A 22,058-nucleotide genomic window follows, 5' to 3' on the forward strand; every position below is an offset into this window, starting at 1 on the left:
CAATGTTGTCAGTTTCCTTTGCAGTGAATGGGGATGTAGGCTCGGAGACGACTGGGTTCCAGGGGACAAGCCCCTCCCCTCCGTGACTAAAGAGTCTGCCGGCCCTGCCTTCGGAGAGGAGGAGCTATTCCCAGGAGTAAGGAGTCTGAAGGACCACCAAGAAGGAAGCTTCATGGTAAGTGGAGATAAATCTTCAATTTTGTTTAGAACCCGTTTTGATTTGAAAAATCCCTGTTCCTATCCTGTTTATCCCGTGAAACTTTGTTCCCAGAGTGAACACAAAATGGGGCGTGCAGAGGTATATCGGGACTCTGTCTTGGCCTTATGCATGCCAGAGCCAGCCCCACTGTAACCTAGGCTAATTTTTAAATATTCCAGGTCATCTAGGCCTCCTCTTCCTTCTACTTGCAAGCCTTTGAGTGGAAATGCGGGGGACCTAGATCTTTGACACAAAAGATATGTTCAGGGAAAAGTTCAATATTCCTACATTGTGAATGTTAAAATATACCTCAGGAGCCCCAGTGTGAGAAATAGCAGGCAGTACATTGCATGATGCTTTAGTGTTCATGCATGTGCATTTACATGCACGTGTGCTAGACATCAAAATCCATCTCTGTCCCACAGAAAACTCCCTGGGAATGGGACCTGAACCCTGAAGAACGATGGGCCTAGCATCTTACACCAACATTTTAATGAAGTTTGAGTCCAGTGGCACCTTTAAGACCAACAAGTTTAATTCAAGGTCAAAGCTTCTGTGTGCACACAATTATACCTGGAATTAAACTTTGTTGGTCTTAAAGGTACCACTGGACTCAAACTTTGTTCTGCTGCTTCAGACCAACACAACGACCCATCTGAATCTAACATTTTAATGCGTTATCCCCAAAAAACACATAAAGAAACCAATGATTTTCTGGATCCTAGTAAATCACTGCCCATATTTGTACCATTTGAGAATGCTTTGGTAAAATTATCTGTATGAATGGCCATTCTTCAGAATTCAGCCTCCTTCACTGTCCAGCTGTTAAATCTGTGTGCAGGTGGTGCACACTTTGTCTCTTGCACAAATGTAGACAAAGGTGTACATGAACACCGAGGCACTTTGCAGTGTGCATCTTGCCCTTGGACACAATGCATTTGGAGAGGTACATTTTGAACTGTTTCTAACAGATCAGAGGACAATTATATTCTTCTTTAATCTGAAGAACAAGCACTTCTTCGTTTTTAAGCCAGTGGGAAAGAGGCCATTTCAGAGTAAATGAAGAGCATCCAACAGAGGAAGCATTCAGGGTAACCATGTCATTTCAGTCTGAGAACTGGGGTGTTATCAATAGCTGTCCTTATTTTCACCTGTAAGGAGTATGCATCCCTTTACAACAGCCCTGGAAAGTTCAGCAGTGTTTCCCATAACAAATCCAACACACAAACATAAAAAGAGATGTTCCAAGAGGGGCAGCGCAGGAAAGTTTGGATTAGATCCCACCCAGAGCTTGTTGCGCATTGACAGGACATTTTCCTCTGTGGCAGTACAGTTGTCAACAAATAGCACGATTTCTTTTTAACCAAGCCCCCCCCCCCCGACTTCAATTGTGAACTGAAGAACTGTGAATGGTCTTTTGTAGGCCATATTGCATGGCAGGTAGGTCAGTGTTTGTTTATGGTGTGATTACTGTGCTTTTGCATATTTGGCTTGCAACTGTAGACCATAATCTAGAAGTAGAACAGATTTAGAGTCCAGTGGCACCTTTAAAACCAACAAAGTTTTATTCAAGGTATGAGCTTCCGTACCTTGAATAAAACTTTGCTGGTCTTAAAGGTGCCCCCACTGGACTCTAAATTTGTTCTATTGCTTCAGGACAACATGGCTGACCACCTGGATCTATCATCTAGAAGTATTAGTGGCTTTTTCAGCAGCATAGCATTTGGCCCAAAATATACAAGATTGTTGATGTTGTTTGATTATATGCATGGATATGTACACTTTTATGCACCCCCACCATCCTCAACAAGCACACATTCCTCCTGTACCCTTCAATCAACTCCCACCTCCTTAGGGTTGCCAAGTGAAAATTCCTCAGGAGCGGGGGACTCCCGTCCGGCGTCTGCACCGGCGTAATCTTCGGGGGGGCTGGGGGGCTGGCGCCTCCCCCGAAATTTCCTAGAAACCCCGCCCACCAGGCAGAGGCGCCGTGCTTCGGGACGGGGTGGGGGCTAGGTGAGCCTTGGCGCGCCTCGGCGCGCCTTGGAGCATGGCTACTGCAGCGTCGCCGGAGCCTGGCTTTTGTTAGCGGGCGCCTCCGGGTTTGGGGGAAGGAGGAAAGAGCGCCCGGGAGCACGGCCGCCCTCCCCGCAGCTGCCCAGCAGACTCTAAAAAAGTTGGCGAGGACGGAGCAAAGCCTTCGGAAGCCGGGAAGCCCATTAGCGCAGCTACAGCCTCCCCAGGGACTGGGAGGGGAGGGAGAAACAGAGGCTGCCACTCAATCCCTCCCTCCTTCCCTCCTCAATTTCCCTCTCCCTGCCCAGCTCTCTGGCGCGCGTCGTAGCCCGGTGCTTTCCATTCCCCCTAGCACCCTCGCGGGGACAGCCCCGCTGGCGAGACGCTTTAATTAATTGCCCCCTAACAAGCACGGGGCGGGGGAATCTGTCGCGCTGGAGTGTCGCTGCAGCCCCAAGACCGCGTGACCTGGCTGGAGAGAGCCTGCCCTTTGCCCGGAGAAGTGCCTTCCCGCCGAGGCAGCGTGGCTGGCGGCCCGCCGGGACTCTCCGCCGCTCGGCCACAGTTCCCACACACACAGACACACACGCGCGCGCACCCCGCCCCTCGGCCTCCATGCGTGCGCCCTCGCAGGGACTCAGGGGAGGAGGAGGACGAGGAAGGGGCCCCGTGGCCGTGGGTGGCCCTGTTGCGGCACGGCGTGCCAGTCCAGCCTCGGGCGGGTTCTGCCTCGGGAAGGCTCCTTGGCTGCGTCGCGGCCCTGTGGACGGGCTCTCGGGTGCTCCAGAGGAAGGCTGAGCTTTGCGGACTCCACGGGAGAGGAGTGAACCCTGGGCTCAAAGGCCGCTCAGCACCACCTACGTGGGCCTGGGACAGATTCCACTTTGCTGTGGAGGACGGCCTCAGTGTGCAGGGTGGTCCCGCTTCTGGGGAAAGGGAGACCCCGCTTTCACCTGCACCACAAAGAAAGCCCTGAGTTCTGCAGCCCTCTACAGAGCAGGGAGAAAGGCTCTGTCTGTGCTAGTTTTCTTTTTGGTAGGTAGATGTACTGCATGGTTTTCAGTGTGGGGGGATGTTCCAGAATGTCCAGCAGAGGTCCATCAGTGGCTCTTAGCCACAAGGTATAGATAGGGGCTCTGGGGCAAGTGATGCTCTGTCTTCTTGGTGCTTGGGGGGGGTCAACAGTGGGAGGGCTGCCGCTCTGAGACTTCCCTGGGTAGTGAAGGGCGGGGTATAATCCAATCTCTTCTTCTTCTTGTGGCAAATGGTAGGGAAGCTCTGTATTTCTGTATACAGTTGTAGGGGCTTTATTGCAATGTGGTATGGCCTGATATTATGTTCTTATTCCAGTGTGGGGTGTGGGGGGGGGCTTTCTAAGTTTCTAAGCAGTGTGCTAAGAAGGCAACTGTTCCTGGGGTTAGCCCAGCCCAGGGACATTGCTAGGGCGGTTCCCAGGCCTCCCTAAATTTCTGGGGAGCCCATCCCTAAATCCCTAGCTCCTCCCTATGATGTCATTGGGTCCCAGTTCTTTTAATGACTTAGCAATGCCTCTGGCTGAGCCCCAGCCCCCCCCCCCGGGAAATTGGAAAGTCTACGCCCTTGGGCGTCTGAAACACCATAGAGTTTTCCCTCGGATGACCGTGGCCCCGCCCCCAGCATGCCCGGTGTGGCCGCGTCACTTCTGGGTGACACGCACGTCCGAGTGGGGTTCACCCCGGGGCCCGATCCGCCGCCGGCGGGGAACGGGCCTTTGGCCCCCGGGGGGGACTTGGCAAGCCTACACCTCCTTGTCTGCCACATTTCCAAGGGTGCACTGTGAGCAGGGAAAGGGAGGTCTTTGGCTTGGCCTACTGCTCGACTAAGTTGGCAGCAGTGGAGGCTCTAACAGTAACCTGCTTAAAGGAAAGCCAAGCCAGTTATGTAATCTCCCCCCCCCCCACTTCCACCTAGCCTAAGAGCCTGGGCTGCTGAAGGGGGGAGGGCTAAGGATACAGCAAGGTGACTCAGGCGATGGAGCAGCCAGCAGCCAAGTGGTTTAGAGGCCTGGTTACATGATGCAGCTCAGGAGATGCAAAACAAGGTTCCCTCACCCCTATGCTGGGAAGCAAACTTTGCCCTTTGTGGCATAAAAATGCCCCCTAGAGGATGGTACCACTCCTGTGCCTTTAACTGCAGACTGTCATGCTGAAATTAAGCAGACAGTACAACACAAAAGAACTCCCCCCATTGCTCTGTCCTCCTTTCTGCAGCTAGCAGAAAGGGACCCTCTGTGCAGGGGTCTGACGCTGCCACCACCAGTGTTCCCCCTAAGCTGAGTTAGTGTGAGCTAACTCACAGTTTTTTAGCCTCTGGCTCACACCTTTTTATCTTCGCTCAGGAAGGATGAGGAGCTGCGGTGGCTCAAGTGGTTAAGTCGCTGAACTGCAGGCTGTGGAAGGTAAGTAGTTCAGCAGTTCGAGACCCGGGTGCCGCATGATGGAGTGAGCTCCCATCTCTAGTTCCAGCTCCTGCCAACCTAGCAGTTCGAAAGCAAGAAATTGCAAGTAGATAAATAGGTACCACTTCAGTGGGAAGGTAACAGCGTTACCTTCTTTGGACGTCTTTGGACAGCGCTGGCTCTTCGGCTTTGAAACGGAGATGAGCACCGCAACCCTAGAGTCGGACTCGACTGGCTTTTGAGCAAGGGAACCTTTACCTTTTACAGGAACAGCTACTCCACAGCTTAGAGGAAGCATTGGCCACCACCTGTCAAGAAGCAGGCCTCGGGCAGCTGAGACAGCCTTTGCAGGGTCTCCCTGAAGTGGGGAGGCAGCCCCAGCTCCATCCGATCATGAGCCTGAAGCTTGTACATAGCGGACTTATTGGTGGACTGAAACTTTTGTAACGGCGTTTCTGAAGACACCTGTCCTTGAACGAGGGGAGAAAACCTCAGTATGTACACCAAGAAACGGCAGAGTAAGCTAACGTACAGTGTAGAGTTGTAGCTTGAAACTGTAGGCCTATAAGGAACCACGCATAGTGGGGGTGAAACCAGTTAGGCACTCACCATTGGCAATGGCCCCAGCCCCGTGCCCAGGATTTTTTCCCTGGGGGGCACTAATTAAATTTAACCCCCCCAACTTTGCTGCACCTGGATTTGCAGCAATCCTCCTCTCTGTGGCCTGGGGGACTTCCCGGCGACTCTGGACGAGCCCCCGCCAGACAGTCCTGCCCACCCCCTCCTGAGGCACGCCTCTGCACGCGTCAAAAGCTGAGCTCGCCAGCCTCGGCCCTCAGTCTTCCCGCCAGCTGGCGGGAACTCGGGGGGGGGCTGAGGTGGGCAATCCTGCGGACCAGCCCCGTGAGAGCTCAGCAAGGGCAGCTCCCTCCCAATCCTGTGACTCAGCCCCATCCTGCTGCGCTCTCCACCCCCCCACCCCCCGCCAGGCTGCAGGTAAGAAGAGGCACCCCCAGAGTCTTGGCGGCCTGTGGACGGGGGATGGAGTGGAGAGCTTGAGTGGCACTGGCCTGAAGCTGTTTCTGTTACCCTCCTTCCTTCCACTCACCAGCTCTTCCTGCTGCTGGGGCTCAGCCCCCAAAGCCCCACTGCTGGCTATGGCCCGAACATGGCCGGCCCACACCAGCCCAATCTCATCAGCTCGCCAAAACTAAGCATTCAGCCCTGGTCGGTACTTGGATGGCAGACCAGCAAGGAAGTCGGGGGTTGCAACAGAGGCAGCCAGTGAATCTCTCATCTTGAAAACCTAAGTCGGCTGCAACTTGACGGCACTTTCCTCCGCCACCAGAGCCTCAGTGAGCCTGGCCCCCCCACCTGTGACTGATCCTTGGCTCTTCTCAATGTTTTCCCTTAACACCAGGAGGACGTGAAAAGCAAATCATCCATTCCCTTGGCTTCTGTTCCTCTGGGCGGCTGTTTTCAGATATCAGTCTGTTTTTGAAGGGGGGGGGGGGCGGAAGAGAGGGTAGGGTCAGAATGAAGCACTTCCAGGCCACGGAAACGTGTCCGTTTCAAGTGACTGGGGTGAGGGGGCAGCCAAACTCTATCAAGATCTGTCACCACTTCCACCCTACAAGGAAGCAAACGTCACCTCAAGAAGCCATGAAAACATTTCCCACCCATAAAAGCAAGCCCACTGCATACTCCTCCCGAACATGAAAAAAAGGAAACTGGAAGCCATTCTTAAATGTGTCAGTTCTTTTAATGTTCTTGAAAAATAAGATTTATTTTGAGCAACTGCAGATAAGGGAATTTCTCAAATTTTTGCACGCTCCATGAAGTGTGAACATATTCACAAGTTAGACTCATGCACGGAAAGAGAAAGGAAAGACAAAACATTCTCCTTTTTCAGATCAGGTAGAATTCCTTAGAATGTAAGTGGGGAGAGCCCTAGTTGAGATCTGAGGCACCTCACCTTTCCTGACACCCCCTCGTGAGGTGGGAGACTGAAGTCAACATGAAATACAACAGCTACATCAATCTCTAGTTTTATTATTTTTTTTAACAAGGTGGTTTGACTGAGATTTTGTACAAAGTATGAGGCATACTTCGGATTTTGCACAGACACAAGGAGAACTTCTGTTCATCAGAGATTGACAGCTTGGGTCTTCCCTGGTTTCACAGCCAAATGAAAATTGTCACCCCCCCCCCCCCAAGGAATGATATACAAGCACAGATGGAGACAATTTTCATATCTGTGTCCTGGAGTCGGTACTAACTTGCAGATAAGTTTTTCTTCACTGCTCCTCTAACACCCAAGTTTAGGGGGGGAAAATCTACCCAATTTTAATGTATAGGCTCCTGACAGCAAAAGCACCCAAATTTTGCTAAAGCTATCACTGCAATATGTATTTCAAGGATGAACGCACAAAGAAAAAACAATAGAGACAGCCAATTGGACATCTTAGCAATAGAACAGAGTTTCAACTACACATCAGGGATGACACCAATGAAGCCTGCAGGAGACGACGGTTCCTCGGCTTCAGAAGCAGGCATGTTTTCTGCTGCAATGGAAGTTTTGCTACTGGCTTTATCTGCTTCTGCAGGCTTCTGTTAGGGTGGGGGGGAGGGAAGAGGGAGATTTTGAATTGGCCTCTACCAAACAATTGCCTCCCCCCCTCCAAAAAAAACCACACAAAAAAAACCCACGATGCACCTACACAACATCAAGCCACCAATTTTTGACAGATCTTCCCACACAACAGTTGTCGGAAGTAAGCTGCAATAAGGCAACGTTGACTCAATCAGGGATGGAGAGAGAAAGAGGCCAACAGCAGCTGCCCCACATGGGCATGGGCATCATGGGCCTCAGGACCTTGGCCAGATGCCCCTAGTGTGGGGTATGGATGGGGGTGTAAGGATTTGTCTGCGGCCAGGACTAATCTACTTTGAAGCCTGAACATTAGGATTAAATACGAGCTTTGTTCCAGATTTGCGCTGGAGGCAATACCGTGTGTTGCAAAGCCAATTCAGGCCGGGAGCCCCTCCCCACCCACCATCCCTTTTCACTACGGACAGCAGGAACGTCACACAGTCGTCAGTGGCTCAACAAAAGAAACCGTTGGTGGATGCCTCAGTCCAGTTCAGCCCCTCACAAGAACTTTTTTTGGTCTGCTTAAGCTTGGCTTTGAGAAACATTAACACCACCAAGAGATGACTTTGTGGAATTAAAGTTTATTTCTTTCCCCCCCACTTAAAGGCCATTGTTGAAGCATTTACAGTTTTCCCTAGTGCAAAGGAACAAAAAAGAAAAAAGAGCAGTAACCCAAGAAATTATTTTTTTTTTAGAAAAAAACGATGCTGCCTTTCATCTCCCAGGCAACCAAAAGAGAATTTAGGTGTATTACTGCAACATATACACATTAAATATAGTATACAGTCCATGCAGCGGCACAGCCATGGTAGAGGAAGCCTGCGCACTCCCTGCCTTCAGAACACCACAGTCCGGGTCCCTCGCTCGCCGTGTCCCTTCACCGCCACCTGCCTCCTACCCCGACTTGAAGAGGAGGATTGCGACCTGGCCCAAGTAGAAATAGATGAAGTGCTTTGTCTCGTGCGTTACGTAGCTGCCGAAATTCCTGCCCACGATGCAGTGCCAAGTGGGGTTGTATTTCTTGTCAAATTCCTGAAGAAAACAGATGGGAGGGGGAGGGAGGAAAGAAAATTTAAGTTTTACTAACACACAACGTATCAAGTTTAGTCTAAAGCCGCTACTCCATTCCTGGACTCTTTTCTGTTCAGTTAGCTGCCAACCACTGGTATTCTCAGGGAACTACCCTGTAGCCACCATAGCTATGGTACTCTGTCACGACATCACACACGCCCCAAGGGCTCCCTCTTACACCCGGCATTACTACTAAAAAAAATATACAGCTCCCCTCAAGGACCCTGCTGGTCAGACCACCCTGCTGGATCAGACCACCTAGCTCCACATCCTTGGAGAGGGGCCACAACTCAGGGGCAAGTCCAAGACTGCATTCATATGAACAAAGCCAGTGACATGTTAGGGACCTCTAAGGCGGTACCAAGTTAACTAGATCTTCTCATTTGGTTCTCATCCTGCCTGCGCACCCAATGCTCCTTTGGTTAAGCTGCTTTTTGTGCTATTACGTTTTTAGGTCACTAATGAACATAAAACCCCCAGAAGAGCCTTGCTGGATCAGACCACTGGTCCATCTAGTCCAGCATCCCGTCTCATAGTGGCCAACCAGTTCCTCTGGACAGCCAACAACAGTTCCCTTTCATCCACATGGCTAGTAGCCACTGATAGGCTTCTCCCTCCATGAATTTGCCTAATCCCCTCCCAAAGCCATCTATGCCTCTGGCCATCACCACATCGTCTGGCAGCAAATTCCACACTTTTACACTCACTTGGCTTGGCTCAGACATAATGTAAAACCACTGTGCCTACTGTCAGTCTGCAACACAAGGATTCAGCTCAGCTTGTGGCTGTCTCAAGAAACGCTCTCTATGCCCCTGCTCTGTAGCCTGGCATGGCGGCACCACAGGAACACGCCAGGCAGGCACCATTCAGACATCATGTGGAACTATGGCTAAGACCAAATTTGACCAGGAAGTCAGCTTCACAGCCTGGTTTCATGGACACTAAACCAAGCCCAGTGAACTGAGAGGCCTGTGTCTAGGCGGGCAGTTTTAGCTCATGGTCTTGCATTGTCTGGTCTGAAAAGGCATCTTTGTTTTACTAGCAGCTGTTTTTACAGCTTTGTAAAGTGCCCATCTACCGAGACTGGTATTCAAGGCAGAGTATAACAGCTCCTAATGAATAAATAAAAATTGTTCACGGACTCAGAAGCCTGTGGAGAGGCAGGATATTAAGTACAAGGCTTGATTTCAAAGGGGGGGGGGTCAGCCTCACTTGGCAAAGGCACCCCTAGGTAGGTCTGCAGCAGGCCCGTGTGTGTGTGTGTGCATGCAGATGCCTAGTGGAAGTGATGCTAGAAGGTGCTGGAAGAGCAGCACAGGGGGTGTTTGAGCACAGGTGCTAATGAAGGAACGGCAAATTCAGGCCTGTTCCCCCCACATACTTTTATGAGCCAATGGTTTGCTCCAACTTTTGGGTCTTCAAAACCAGAGCTGCAGAAGTATGTAACCTCTGCGAGATTCTCCTTCTCTGCTTGGGATTGGTTAAATTAACAGCACCACCTTTGCATGCGCCACCTCCAGGCTCAGTTCCTGGCATCTCCAGGCAGTCAATGTCACATGAAGCTGCCTTGTGCCGAGTCAGACCATCGGTCCATCAAGGTCAGCCTCACCAACACTGAGTGGCAGGAGCTCTCCAGGTCTCAGGCAGAGGAAGGTCTTTCCCATCACCTGCTACCTTTGAACTGGAGATGCAGGAGACTGAAGGGAGTGGGTTGGCTTAAGTGCACCATGGTCCTCTTTTGAACTGAGGAGCACTGCATTTTTCTACAAGTGAGGAAGTTAAGATAAATCAAGAGCATCACACATTTCTACAGGCTTCCTTTACCTGCCAACAGTTTGCACTTCAGAACTCAGTTACCTAGTTGCACTGAATACACCATTTGGGGAAGAAAAAAAAAAGATTTATGTTCCCAAATATCCATGTCGTGCTGATGCTGTTTGACATCTTTCAGGTAAAGGGAAGGCATTTTATCCTGCTTTTGATTGGTATGGCTTTTACAATGACCTCTCACTTTCCCTTTTTGCTGATTTTCAGATTCTACTGACGGCCAGGGTGTCTGAATGTCAGACTAGAATCTGTGAGACCCAGGTCTGAACTCCTACTATGCCTCAGAAGCTCGCTGGGTGACAGTAGGCCAGCCACATACCTACCTCATAGGGGTGTTGTTAAGATAAACAGGTGGAAGGAAAGGAGGATGCAAGACATTTTGGGTCCCCAGTGAGGAGAATGGCAGGGTATGAATTAAGTAAATAAGTATGCATTGCTGCCGTTTATCTAGTGCTTTTGAGAAATCATGTTCTGATTGGACCAAAGGTCCATCTAATCCAGCATCCCATTACTAGCCAGAGCCAGAAAAGGTGGCTTTCAAAACCCACAAACTGCAGCACTCACAGTTGTCTGTGGCCTCACATGTGGTACTCAAATACCCTGCGCCTGAACCTGGACATTCTATTCCAAACTATCAACGCTAATAAGAACTCTGCTGGATCAGAGCAAAAAACATCTAGTCCACCATCCTAGTTCCTGCAGCTGTCAACCAAATGCCTCCAGAACACAGATCCTCAACTCCAGCAACCGGGGTACCCCCAATTTTCTGCAGAAATTCTTGTGGATTCCCAAAGCCTTCTCCCTCCTAACCACTGCACACCCCCTTTGTGCCCGCCGCCTACACCCCATGGAGGCCTTGGTTTCCTAGCACCCTCCAAGTACGGAGAAAACTCTTATCAGCTACACCTGAAAGCAAGTTTAAGAACAATGTTTGTGCATGACCAGCAGGGTCAAATCTCCAAAGGTAGCTAATTTTATTGGGCTACCAGTCCTATGGCCTTGAACCAGATTTCGATCTCTCACCCCTTGATCGAAAGGGACTTTGCACCCAAGACCAATGTTCCCTCTAAGCTGTGGAGACTTGTGAGCAAGAATTCTACTTTGTGAGCTACTGGCATTAAAGTTGAGAGCAAGCGATTTGGTTGCTGCGTAAATCAGTTTGCTCTGGAGCCATCCTTCCTGAGCTAAGATAAAAATGTGTGAACCAGAGGCTAAAAAACCTGTGAGCCTAGCTCACTCAGCTTAGAGGGAACACTGCCCAAGACCATTTCTTATCATTGTTAGCCAGAGGCTAACTGAAGAGAGTGGCAAGGAGCCTGGAAAAAATATCCAGAGGTGCACCAGCATCACCATATGGGAACCTCCAGTATTCAACAGAAAACCAACACTGGCTTTTATTGCCTATGGAGGCAGAGCGGCAGCTCCCTTTACAGTGAAATCCTTTGCACTGGAAGATTAAGGTGAATGTGCACAATCGAGAGAAGCCAATTCCTTCCCCCTTGGGGGGAAACCCAGATTCTCCTCCTCGGATGCGGAGGAGGTGACGTTTTCTTGTTGCCAAGATGGAATGAGAAACTACAGAGGATGCGTTGACCCTCCCATAGACCCCACTCTGAGGGACACTGCCCTGGGAAGCACACAAGGCCCCCAACAGCCTTACTCCCCATAACTGGCATTCACAGGTCCACTGAACAGGGTGGAGGTTCTTTTAAACCATCCTGACCAAGAGCCATCAGCAGCCTTTTCTTCCGTTGCAGACCCTCTGTTACAGGCCTTGTAGCCCCTGGTATTTTATTGTTAGTGTTTGTCTTAATTGTTGAAGCTGCAGTTAGCAATGTGCTCAGAAGCATTTATCAACACGCACACCCCACACTAAATGAGTTTCTGTACAGCTCTGCTCTCGGATGCGCCGTGCCCCCGCCCTGTAGAAATGAGAACGGAGGATGATGAAGGTGGAAGCTAGCAACCTCAGCGCTATTCTGACCTAGAAATCCTATTGCCATTAAAGCTCTTGCCTGCGAGGAACACTGTTAGCACGGAAGAGGATCTGAGCCAACCCAAGGGGGGGGGGGGAGAGACTGTCACTTCTTCCGGAGGACTAGAACCAAGACAGTGATGACCAGATGCTTGGAGCCCAAAAATCTGGCTGAAGAATTCCTATCAGTTAGGCTGTCCTCAGCTCTGCAGCTTCCGGCCACGCCCACTCATCCTCCCCTCCTGTCTGTTCTCCTTGGGCACTCTTTGGTAACTTCCACTTCATTCCACTGCATTTTCATGACGAATCTAAGTGCACAGCAGTGTATGAGGAGATCCAGAGGAGCACTCACTCAGGCACTGACCACCCGCATCCCCTGCAGAACTTCAGCACAGCCACTGTTTTATTTATTCAATTCATACCACACCCTATCCCACAAGTGGGCTCAGGGCGGCTTACAACACATAAGATTCATAAAACAATGAAAGTGATAAAACTATGGCACAAGAAACAACAACAGGAAGGACCCATGCTTCATGTCAGGTGAATAAAAAGCTCCTGTGTCCAAGTAACGTTATCTAGAGCAGCGGGGCACTGGGAAGGGGCCATGAAGAAGAAGAAGAGAAGAGAGATTGGATTTATACCCCATGGTCCTTCACTTGGAGTCTCAGAGCGGCTTACAAACTCCTTTCCCTTCCCCTCCCCACAACAGACACCCTGTGAGGTGGGTGGGGCTGAGAGAGCTCTGACACAAACTGCTCTTTTTCAAGGACAGCTGTGCCAGAGCTTGTGACTGACCCAAGGTCACATCAGCAGGGGCGAGTGGAGGAGCGGGGATTCAAACCCGGTTCTCCCAGATTAGAGTCCGCACACTCAACCAGTACACCAAACTGGCTCTCTTTTCCAGTCCTGGGGATCCTCCGGCTGGCAATGCCCGGGAGTGGATCTGGACAGGGGAAGCCGGAATGGCCGAATGTCCAGCGCCTCAACTGAAAGCCTGGTGGAAGAGCTCCACTTTACAGGCCCTCCTGCAGAACTGGAACGGAGCCCCGATCTTGGGCGGGCGCACGTTCCACCAGGTTGGGGGGGCAAGGGCCAAAAAAAGTCCTCCAGCCACACCGGCCGGGCCCCTTGAATGCCGCCCCTGCTCCTCTCTCGGGACCGCCTGGCAGCCCAGCCCAATTCAGCCACAAGCCCTTGCCTAGCTCTTCCGTGGCAGGCAGGCAGGCAAACCAGTCACAGCCAGAGGACTTCCAGCCAGCGCCAAGATCTGTTTGTGCACCCACACTTTTTAACAAGTTGCTGGAGCGGCTAGATGCTGCTAAGTCACAGCAGCCAAAACGGGACCTCTGGGTCCAGTGACCAGCTGTAGGGGGAGAGGGGGGGCACTGACCTCCACACCCTTCCCGGGGTCTCCTGCACACACAGGACACGTGAGGCTGCCTCCTACTGAACTCACCGACTCCATGAACTCAGGCGGCAGTCTTTCACATCACTTACCACATGATCATCTTTTTAAACAGGAGATGCCAGGGATGGAACCTTGGACCTTCTGCACACCAAGCAGAGGCTTTTTTCCCACTAGACCACACACACACCCTCCCCCACATCTGGCTAACCATTTTCGGAGCAAGGATGCTGGATTAGGAGGGGACCGCTGGTCTCACCCAGCAGGGTTCTTCTGACAACACTGACGGATCAAGGTTCGGGCTCCATACAGGACCGCTTCACGCACTGCTGGGCTGGGGAGGAAGAGGCAGCATGCCAAGTGCCTCGCAGCCGTAAGGGCCCAGATCCACTCCCGGGCACTGCCAGCCGGAGGATCCCCAGGACTGGAAAAGACTGTCCAGCTCAAGACCACGAGAGCTGCTACCAACTCGCGACAGGACCAAGCCCCGCAGATATCCTTTCAAAAATTTTATTAAGATTTTCAAATCACAAGCTATCAATAGAACATTCAGCCGAACACACAGACCAACTGACCTGACTCACTAAGAGACATCCTCCTTTCCTGACGGGGAAGGGTCTCTCCAGCTCGGCAAGCCAGCCCTCCCTTTGCATCTTGCTAAACTACTCTTCAATGAAGACCAGAAAACACTCCAATCAGAGGCTCCAGGAAGGAACCAGGATATTACCTTTGCGTAAATTTTATTTATTTTATTTTAATTTATACCCCGCCCTCCCCACAAGCGGGCTCAGGGCGGCTTACATAATTGGTCTATAAATGACCATTCATTCACATAAAAACAATTTAAAATGCAATAACAATAAAACAAGAACCTCATAAAGTGCTCGTGTTAATACATTAAATGGATAGAATGGCATGCTGGAATACGATACAATCAGACAGTTTGCCACTCAATGATCTTCCTGAGCACAGTGGTAGCAGCCAGATGTTAGCACTATGGGCCAGCTCGTTGGTAGTAGTGGGGGCGGCTCCTAGTTGAAAGCCTGGTGGAAGAGCTCCGTCTTGCAAGCCCTGCGGAACTGCATAAGGTCCCACAGGGCCCTGATCCCCTCCGGGAGCTCATTCCACCAGTGTGGAGTCGCCACTGAAAAGGCCCTGGCCCTAGTAGTGGCGAGCCATGCATCCTTAAGGCCAGGTAGGGCCAGTCGGTTCTGAGACCCCAACCTCAGTGCTCTCTGGGGTATACATATGGGGAAAGGCAGTCCCTCAGGTATGTCGGACCCTGGCCATAGAGGGCTTTAAAGGTAAGCACCAGCACCTTGAAGTGAATTCGGTATGCTATTGGCAGCCAGTGCAGTGCCTTCAGCACAGGCTGGATGTGTTCCCATCTGGGAAGACCCATCAACAGCCTGGTTGCAGCATTCTGCTTCCGAATTTGCGTCAGGGGCAGCCCCATGTACAGTACAGTAAATCATTGAGACAGGATGGTGTAGAAGTTAGAGCACTGAACCAGGATTCAGACCCAGGTTTCAATCCCCCCACTCTGCCATGGCCAGTCACCCCCAGCCTAATGTACTTCATGTTAGAATAGACAATGTCTGGTGTACAAAGAAAACGGGGCAGCCGGAAGACAATTAGATAGGATAGTGAGATGAGCACCGTCTCTCTCTTGTTAAGTGTCATTCCTTGTTTGTCTCCAGACAGCTACCCTTAGGGCATCCCCCCTCTTCTTCTCAGAAGTTTTTCACTCACTACATCTTCACTGCTAGAGATGTAGTTAGGCACTTATCTCGGTCTCTCCTCTTTCCTATTATGTTAGTTCCTAAATAAACCACTATTTAATTGGGTCGTGCACCACTGCTGTGTTAATTACTCTGCCTGACACGTCACAAGGTTGTTGTGAGAATAAAGTAGGGAAGAGGAGAATAATGTTGCAAGAGGCTCTGGGCCCCCGTTGGGGTCAAAAGCAGGATGTACAAAAATAAAATGAGCCTAGCCAACAGGTGAGGGCAACCAACAAGCTGGACTAGCCGGACCCTTGTTTTGGCCCAGCAGGGCTCTTCTGTGGTGCATCCATCCCACACTACAGGGACCCCAAAAGTACCTTTTTAATGTACGCCGCAATGTCCTTCTCTATATTGTACTTCTCCATGGCCTGCGTGGCACAGTCAACGGCATCCTGCTGCATGTCTTCGGACATGTCCGCATTCTTGATCACAGCCTTTCTGTCAGACATGATGGACCTGCGGAAAGAAGGACCCAGATGAAGGCCAGATCACCGAACTGGGCTACACCCATCCCTCTCTTTACAGATGCCTTATAAAAGGAGTCCACAGGAGTTACTAGACCACATGTGTTTACTACAGCAGACAACTACAAACACATTTGCTGCTCAAAAGTATCCCCCACCTAATACAGTCTAATGGTAATTTATCTTGGCCTGCCAGATACATGACCGCATCCACCTACCTATCTACAGCATTCGCAGGCCAGGAATTGGGAAATATATCAAGTGGGCCACCACATAAGGTCATGGAAGAGGTTTCTCCAAGCACCAAGGTGTGTTACAACTTCTGCCGGCCTCATCCATCAATGCCAAAGCAAACCACCCTGCAAGCAAGAAAATGTCTTGCTTCTTTCTGGACCTTCTACCTATTTCGATAGGTCTTACAAGAAAGAAGACGGCCAGCGAGCCTGAATGATTGCTGGCTAGCAAGTTAAAAAGGCGTATACAATTGCTTGAAAAAAATGAATATTGTTTCCTATAAAGGGAAGGAAATCTCAGCCTAGAAAACACATGGATGGGAGACCAAGTTGGCAGCCATGCAACCCACCTTTCACCCAACACAGAGCCCACTTTCTTCCCTGCCCTTCCTTCATGGAGGTCAGAGCATCACAGGCTTCCTCCTTCCCCCTTTATCCTCACACCCACCCTGTGAGGCAGGCTAGGCTAAGAGAGACTAACAAAGCTCTCCTTTCCAGCTTCACAGCGGGGTGTGTGTGTGTTGAAGTTTGGCCTCATTCCCAGCCCCACAGCAGCTATTACCATACTGGCACGCGTGCACTCGCCATTCCTTGAAGTACCTTACAAGCTAAATGAATGTATTACGGTTAGAAGCATTCTATGAACCACATATTTTTATACGTACATACTCTGTTTTGGTGGCCTTCACTGGGCTAAAAGCCCAATGTACATTTTACAATGGAAGCCTACATTGCCAGAAGCAGTACCTTTGGAAGGAAGACTTCTGAATGTCTGTGTACAAGTTACTGCATGCACAATCGGTGGACAGTGGATACCTGATTTTTCTTCACATGTGCATCGAGTAATTTCCATATGTTCAATGGATGTGTAGTTGAATGTGTGATTTTAAACCCCACTCCCATCCACCCAGGAGCTGGTCCCCAATTTCACTTGTAGAGTGAACACAGGTTGGATGCATAAGCATTCAGTGTAACATGTGAACAGAGCTGCAAAAAAATTATCAGGAGATGCCTGAGGGCCCAGCTTCCTGACGCTTCAGTGGGTTGCATTTCAGTGTGCAGCCCCAATGAAATCACAATCAAGTTAAAATAATCCAGAGATGATCATCCCACTCCCAACCAGGGTTGTATAGTGGTTAGAGCCCTGGAAAAGGATCTGGGAGACAGAGATTGAAATTCCCACTCTGCCATGGGAGCTTGCTGGGGGACCGGGGGCCAGTCACACACAGCCTAAACTTCCTCACTGGGTCACTGAGAGGATAAAATATAGGAAAGAAGAACCACATGAGCAGCTCTGGCAAGAAAGGTGGGGTATGGAGGAAGCAGGTTTTCAAATACTGGAACAGCTTACTGTCGCTAACTTTGCAGCTTGTAACACAAACGACAGATTCAGCATGGACTAGAATGAGGCCCACTCACTATGATCAGTTCAACACCATCAAGCAGCAGTGTTCCACCTGAACTACTGTACCCCTTTAAGCCACATACAGGGCTTTTTTTGTTGCTATTTGGGGGGGGGGGGTGTTAGCCAACTGCCTTCCTAATGCATATCAAAAATTCATGTCATGAGCACATTTCAATGTGCAGTTTTTCACCTGCTGCTTGGAAGTGGTCCAGCCATGCTTTTGCCACATTCGTAGCACAACCAGGCCGTTGTTTCCGCCAGCAAATTCTACAAATTTTCTCCTCCTGCTTGGCCTTTTCAAGGTCTCTCTGAAGCAGCAACATTCACCCCTTCCAGTATTTCCTCTAAGCTGAGTTAGTTTGAGCTAGCTCACAGTTTTTTAGCCTCCGGCTCACACATTTTTGTCTCAGCTCAGGAAGGAGGGCTCCAAAGCAAACTGATTTATGCAGTAGCCAAATCGCTGGCTCACAACTTTAATGCCAGTAGGTCACAAAGCAGAATTTTTGCTCACAAGACTCCACAGCTTAGAGGGAGCATTGATCCCTTCCCATCTCCTAACACAAGACCGCCAAAGCACAGCACCGACAGTTCACCCACTCCTCTTCCCAAGGGATTCGAAAGCAACGTTTGGGTGCAGGATTCCTCCCACCCTTGCCAAGAACAGCAGTTCCAAAAGGCTTTGTGGCCCACACTTACTCACATGAACACCACCCACCTCCGCGGCTTGGCCAAGCATGCGCTCGTTCATAGACCAGGGTTCGCTGGCATAAACAGCCTTTTGCACATGAATATCAGCTTCCCTCTGCCTCCAGTCAGCAGCCTCATCCACACAGACTGCAGGGCGGCAAGGGACCCGATCAATGGCTCCCGCTACTGCAGAGAAGCCACACGATCTCTCTGGGCACATCCCCTTCTAAGGCAATGAAAATCATCCCAGCCAGCAGCCTCCCTAACAGTAACTGCGTGCCAGGGCCAGAGATGACAACAGGGGGAATTCTCCTCGTCACAATGACCAGCACTTTCTGGTGAGGGGGGATGCAAGCCACGGCAGGTAAAATGAATCTTGCAAGTTCTGCAGCTAGTAGCTTCCAGTTTACAAACCATCTGCTTGCATGGCCTTTCCAAAGAGCGCTGCACGTACATGCATGCTGGAATCCTTACAACAGCCCCATACGTTAGATGTGCACCACCACCACTCTTGTGCTGATCAGAGGCCGAGGGCCACTCAGAGAGTTTGCAACTGGAGACCTTTGACATCACCAATTCACAGAACCTGTCCGTAGTGCCATGGGCCAAGTAACTGTTGTCCAACCAAAGCAAGTCTCAGACTGGCTTGCGTTTGTAGCACAAAAGGTCTGGTAGCCTGATCAAACGAACACCCAGCGGCTTCACAGAGCTTCAGTTCCAGGATTCTTACAAGAAGGCACTGTGGCTAGTTGGGCCCAGCCTGCATACCCTGCCCCACACGCAATACGTCAACAAGGACTAATCCACAACACTTACTTCGCAGGTACTGGAGAGGTATCACCCCTACTTTAACCCCAGTCCTGGGGACCCCATTCACCCAGAAGGGAACCGAGCAACAACCAACAAAACCTAATGACTCCCCCAAGGAATTCCACAGACAATCTACACAATGCATTCTGGGGCTTCATGAGGAGACCCACTCCTCTGTCAGAACTACAGTTCCCAAGATCCTTTGGAACAAAACCATGACCAAGCCAGTTTAAAGCATCACCGGATGGGTGGGTGGGGCCTGGAAGGTCAGCTCCTCTCCTTCCCCATCTGAATCTTTGGGGTTTCTCCACACAAGTCCCAAACCAGCAAATTCTGATGGGAGCAAGTAGGTAGCTAGCTGCAAGGCAGAAAGGAAGAGATGCCTGGATGTACACAGGCACCCTTATCCGGTCAAGGGTCCATTCATCAATGCTCCCTCTAAGCCGTGGAGTCTTGTGAGCAAAAATTCTGCTTTGTGAGCTACTGGCATTAAAGTTGTGAGCGAGCGACTTGGATACTGCATAAATTAGTTTACTCTGGAACCATCCTTCCTGAGTGAAGACAAAAAATCTGTGAGCTAGAAGCTAAAAAACTGTGAGCTAGCTCACACGAACTCAGCTTAGCGGGGACACTGCCACTCATCCACAAGTCAGTGGACTTCAGAGCACTTCCCCTACTTCTTAGAATCACCAGGTATTCTTGAATTATCAAGGTGTGCATGAACAGGGTCTTCACTTTAGGGGCTTCGAGCAGGGTTTATCCAAACCCACCGCCATGCCCACTGGAGCCCGACAGGCCAACCAGCCATGACCAGTGTTCCCTCTAAGCTGAGTCAGTGTGAGCTAGCTCAGTTTTTTAGCCTCCGGCTCACACATTTTTGTCATAACCCAGGACGGAGGCCAGAGCAAACTGATTCATGCAGCAGCCAAATCGCTCACTTTAATGCCAGTAGGTCACAAAGTAGAATTTTTGCTCACAAGACTCCACAGCTTAGAGGGAGCATTGGCCATGAGTACGAAAAAGCTTTTCCCCCCCTTCCAAAAGAAAAGTTGCCCATCACAAGCAACTTCGATCTCTTGGCGAAGTCCCAAGGGATCTGAAGAAGTCGCTTTGTTACAGCAATTAAAGGCCGCTGTCCCAGAGATGGGAAGGAGCCAGTTACATAATAGCAGGGGCCAAGGTTACAATTATGCTTCCCCCCCTTGCACCTAAAGGCTGACCCCCATGAGCAATTTTAAGGGCTGCCAGGCATTCATTTTCAGTGTGTGTGTGTGTGTGTGTATGTATGTATGTATGTATATATATATATATATATAGAGAGAGAGAGAGAGAGAGAGAGAGAGAGAGAGTGTGTGTGTGTGTGTGTGTGTGTGTGTGTGTGTGTGTGTGTGTGTGTGTGTGTGAGTGCCTAGCGCCTTCTAGATCCAGAAATAAATCCTCTCTTTCCAGGGCCAATTCGGAGGAAGAGAGAGTGCAGCGCCCCTTTGGGTAGGTAAAGTCCACTCCACAATGCTTTCCTCTGCCACCAGTTCACTGGATGGTCCTGGGACAGACCTTGTTCCCTCTGTCCCCCAAGAGGTGAGACCACCAGCCTACCGCACTGGCCAAGCACAATAAATCAGCGTGGTACAGAGGTCGGAGTGTCAGACCAGGATTTGGGAGACTGAAGTCTGAATCCTCACACTGCCATTGCAGTTCGCTGGGTGACCTTGGGCAAGTCACACATTTCCAGCCTCACCTAAGTCACAGAGTTGCTGTGTGGATAAAAATAAGTAATGTTCACACAACACCGCACACATTTGGTTTTTGTACAGATGACATTCTTGTTTGCAACATTCTGCCACACTCCAGTGTGACCACGACAGCTCAGTTCTCACCAGATGGGGCAGCAGGGAGCAGATTTAGTGCCACCTCAGCAGGGTCTTTCCCATGGGGAGGGTTGTGGCTCCAGGTGATGAGGAAGACCTCCACCTGAGACCCTGGAGAGCCACTGCCTGCCTGTCAATACTGTACTGGGCACTTCATGTAAGCATAACCAATTCATTCTCCCTGGGAAAACACAGTGCTAAAGAGCCAGGTTCCCTACCCAGCAAATTATTAGGGCCCCACCCACAACTTCTCACTAACACAACAATGCCAAGGGAATTAGACACGGGATGTATCAGTTCCATCAACCCAATGTGAAGGCTAGAAGTTGGGGAGGGAGGAAATGACTTTTTCTTGCCCCTTTTGCTAAATGCCTATTTTGACTGTATAAATGTGCTTAACATGCTGATTCTCTCATGTGCACACAATACAAGAGCAGGTAGAAGAGAGTGCCCCCCCCACTACAGGCCTCAGCTTCCTGGTCCTCAGGATGGTTCAGTCAATGTGTCCCCTGTGGCAGGGAAGTCACAGGCTGTGCTGGAGACCCTCTCCTGCAGACACAGAGAAGGCCCCCAGGCTTTGGAGAGGGAAGAGCTCCTCTCTATGCCCTACCTTCAAAGACAGGTGTGCACCGAAAGAGAGCGTTCCACTGCGGAGCAGATGCACCCCTCCCAAGTCCTTGCAGTACAGATGATTTCTGTCCACCGCTTATGGCCACCTGCAGTAGCACAAAGCCCACGGCTAGCAGCCACATTGAAGGAAGAAGCACCTCTGGCAGCAGCAGCTGTCTTTCTGCAGCGACCGGCCTGCCTGTCCATCAAGAAACTCACGCGAGGGCTCCAGACCATCATCTCGACATCTAGACAGACCTTTTCCACTTGGCAAAAAAAAAAGGGGGGGGGGAGGGAAAGTCCCTACCACTTAGTCCAGAGCATCTTTCCTACCCGCAGCGAGCCCTTAAGAAGACGCAGCGCTCTCCTTGCACCTTTTGCTCCCAGCGAGGAGGCTGGGAAGCCGGCGCCTGCCCGGGGCCTCCCCCCCGCCCCCGTCCCGCTCTAGAAGGATCCATGCCCAGCCCCACCGGCAGCTCCATCCCGGCGGGAGAGGTCTCCGCCACTGCTCCCGGCCTTCAGACGCGACCTTGGCCCCGAGCGCGCCCCAGTTCGGCCGGCCCGGGAGGGGGGCTCCAGTGCTGCAGAGCGGAGCCAAACCGGGGGGGG

General features: G+C 50.8%; 1 protein-coding gene across 1 annotated transcript in view; it reads right to left on the bottom strand.

Annotated features, from left to right (window-relative positions):
• Window positions 1–6,707: 6,707 nt before the first annotated feature.
• Window positions 6,708–22,058, bottom strand: part of DYNLL2 (dynein, light chain, LC8-type 2) — a 16,014-nt gene continuing 663 nt past the window's right edge. The window contains exons 2-3 of the mRNA XM_015426760.1: window positions 15,691–15,829; window positions 6,708–8,337 (exon numbers count right to left, since the gene is read on the bottom strand). Coding sequence (XP_015282246.1) covers window positions 8,200–8,337; window positions 15,691–15,822 — 270 coding nt within the window. The 5' untranslated portion in view covers window positions 15,823–15,829 and the 3' untranslated portion in view covers window positions 6,708–8,199. The remainder of the gene's footprint in view (window positions 8,338–15,690; window positions 15,830–22,058) is intronic.

Source organism: Gekko japonicus, unplaced genomic scaffold (assembly GCF_001447785.1).
Source record: "Gekko japonicus isolate JY-2015 unplaced genomic scaffold, Gekko_japonicus_V1.1 scaffold4445, whole genome shotgun sequence".
In the NCBI taxonomy this organism is placed as follows: domain Eukaryota; kingdom Metazoa; phylum Chordata; class Lepidosauria; order Squamata; family Gekkonidae; genus Gekko; species Gekko japonicus.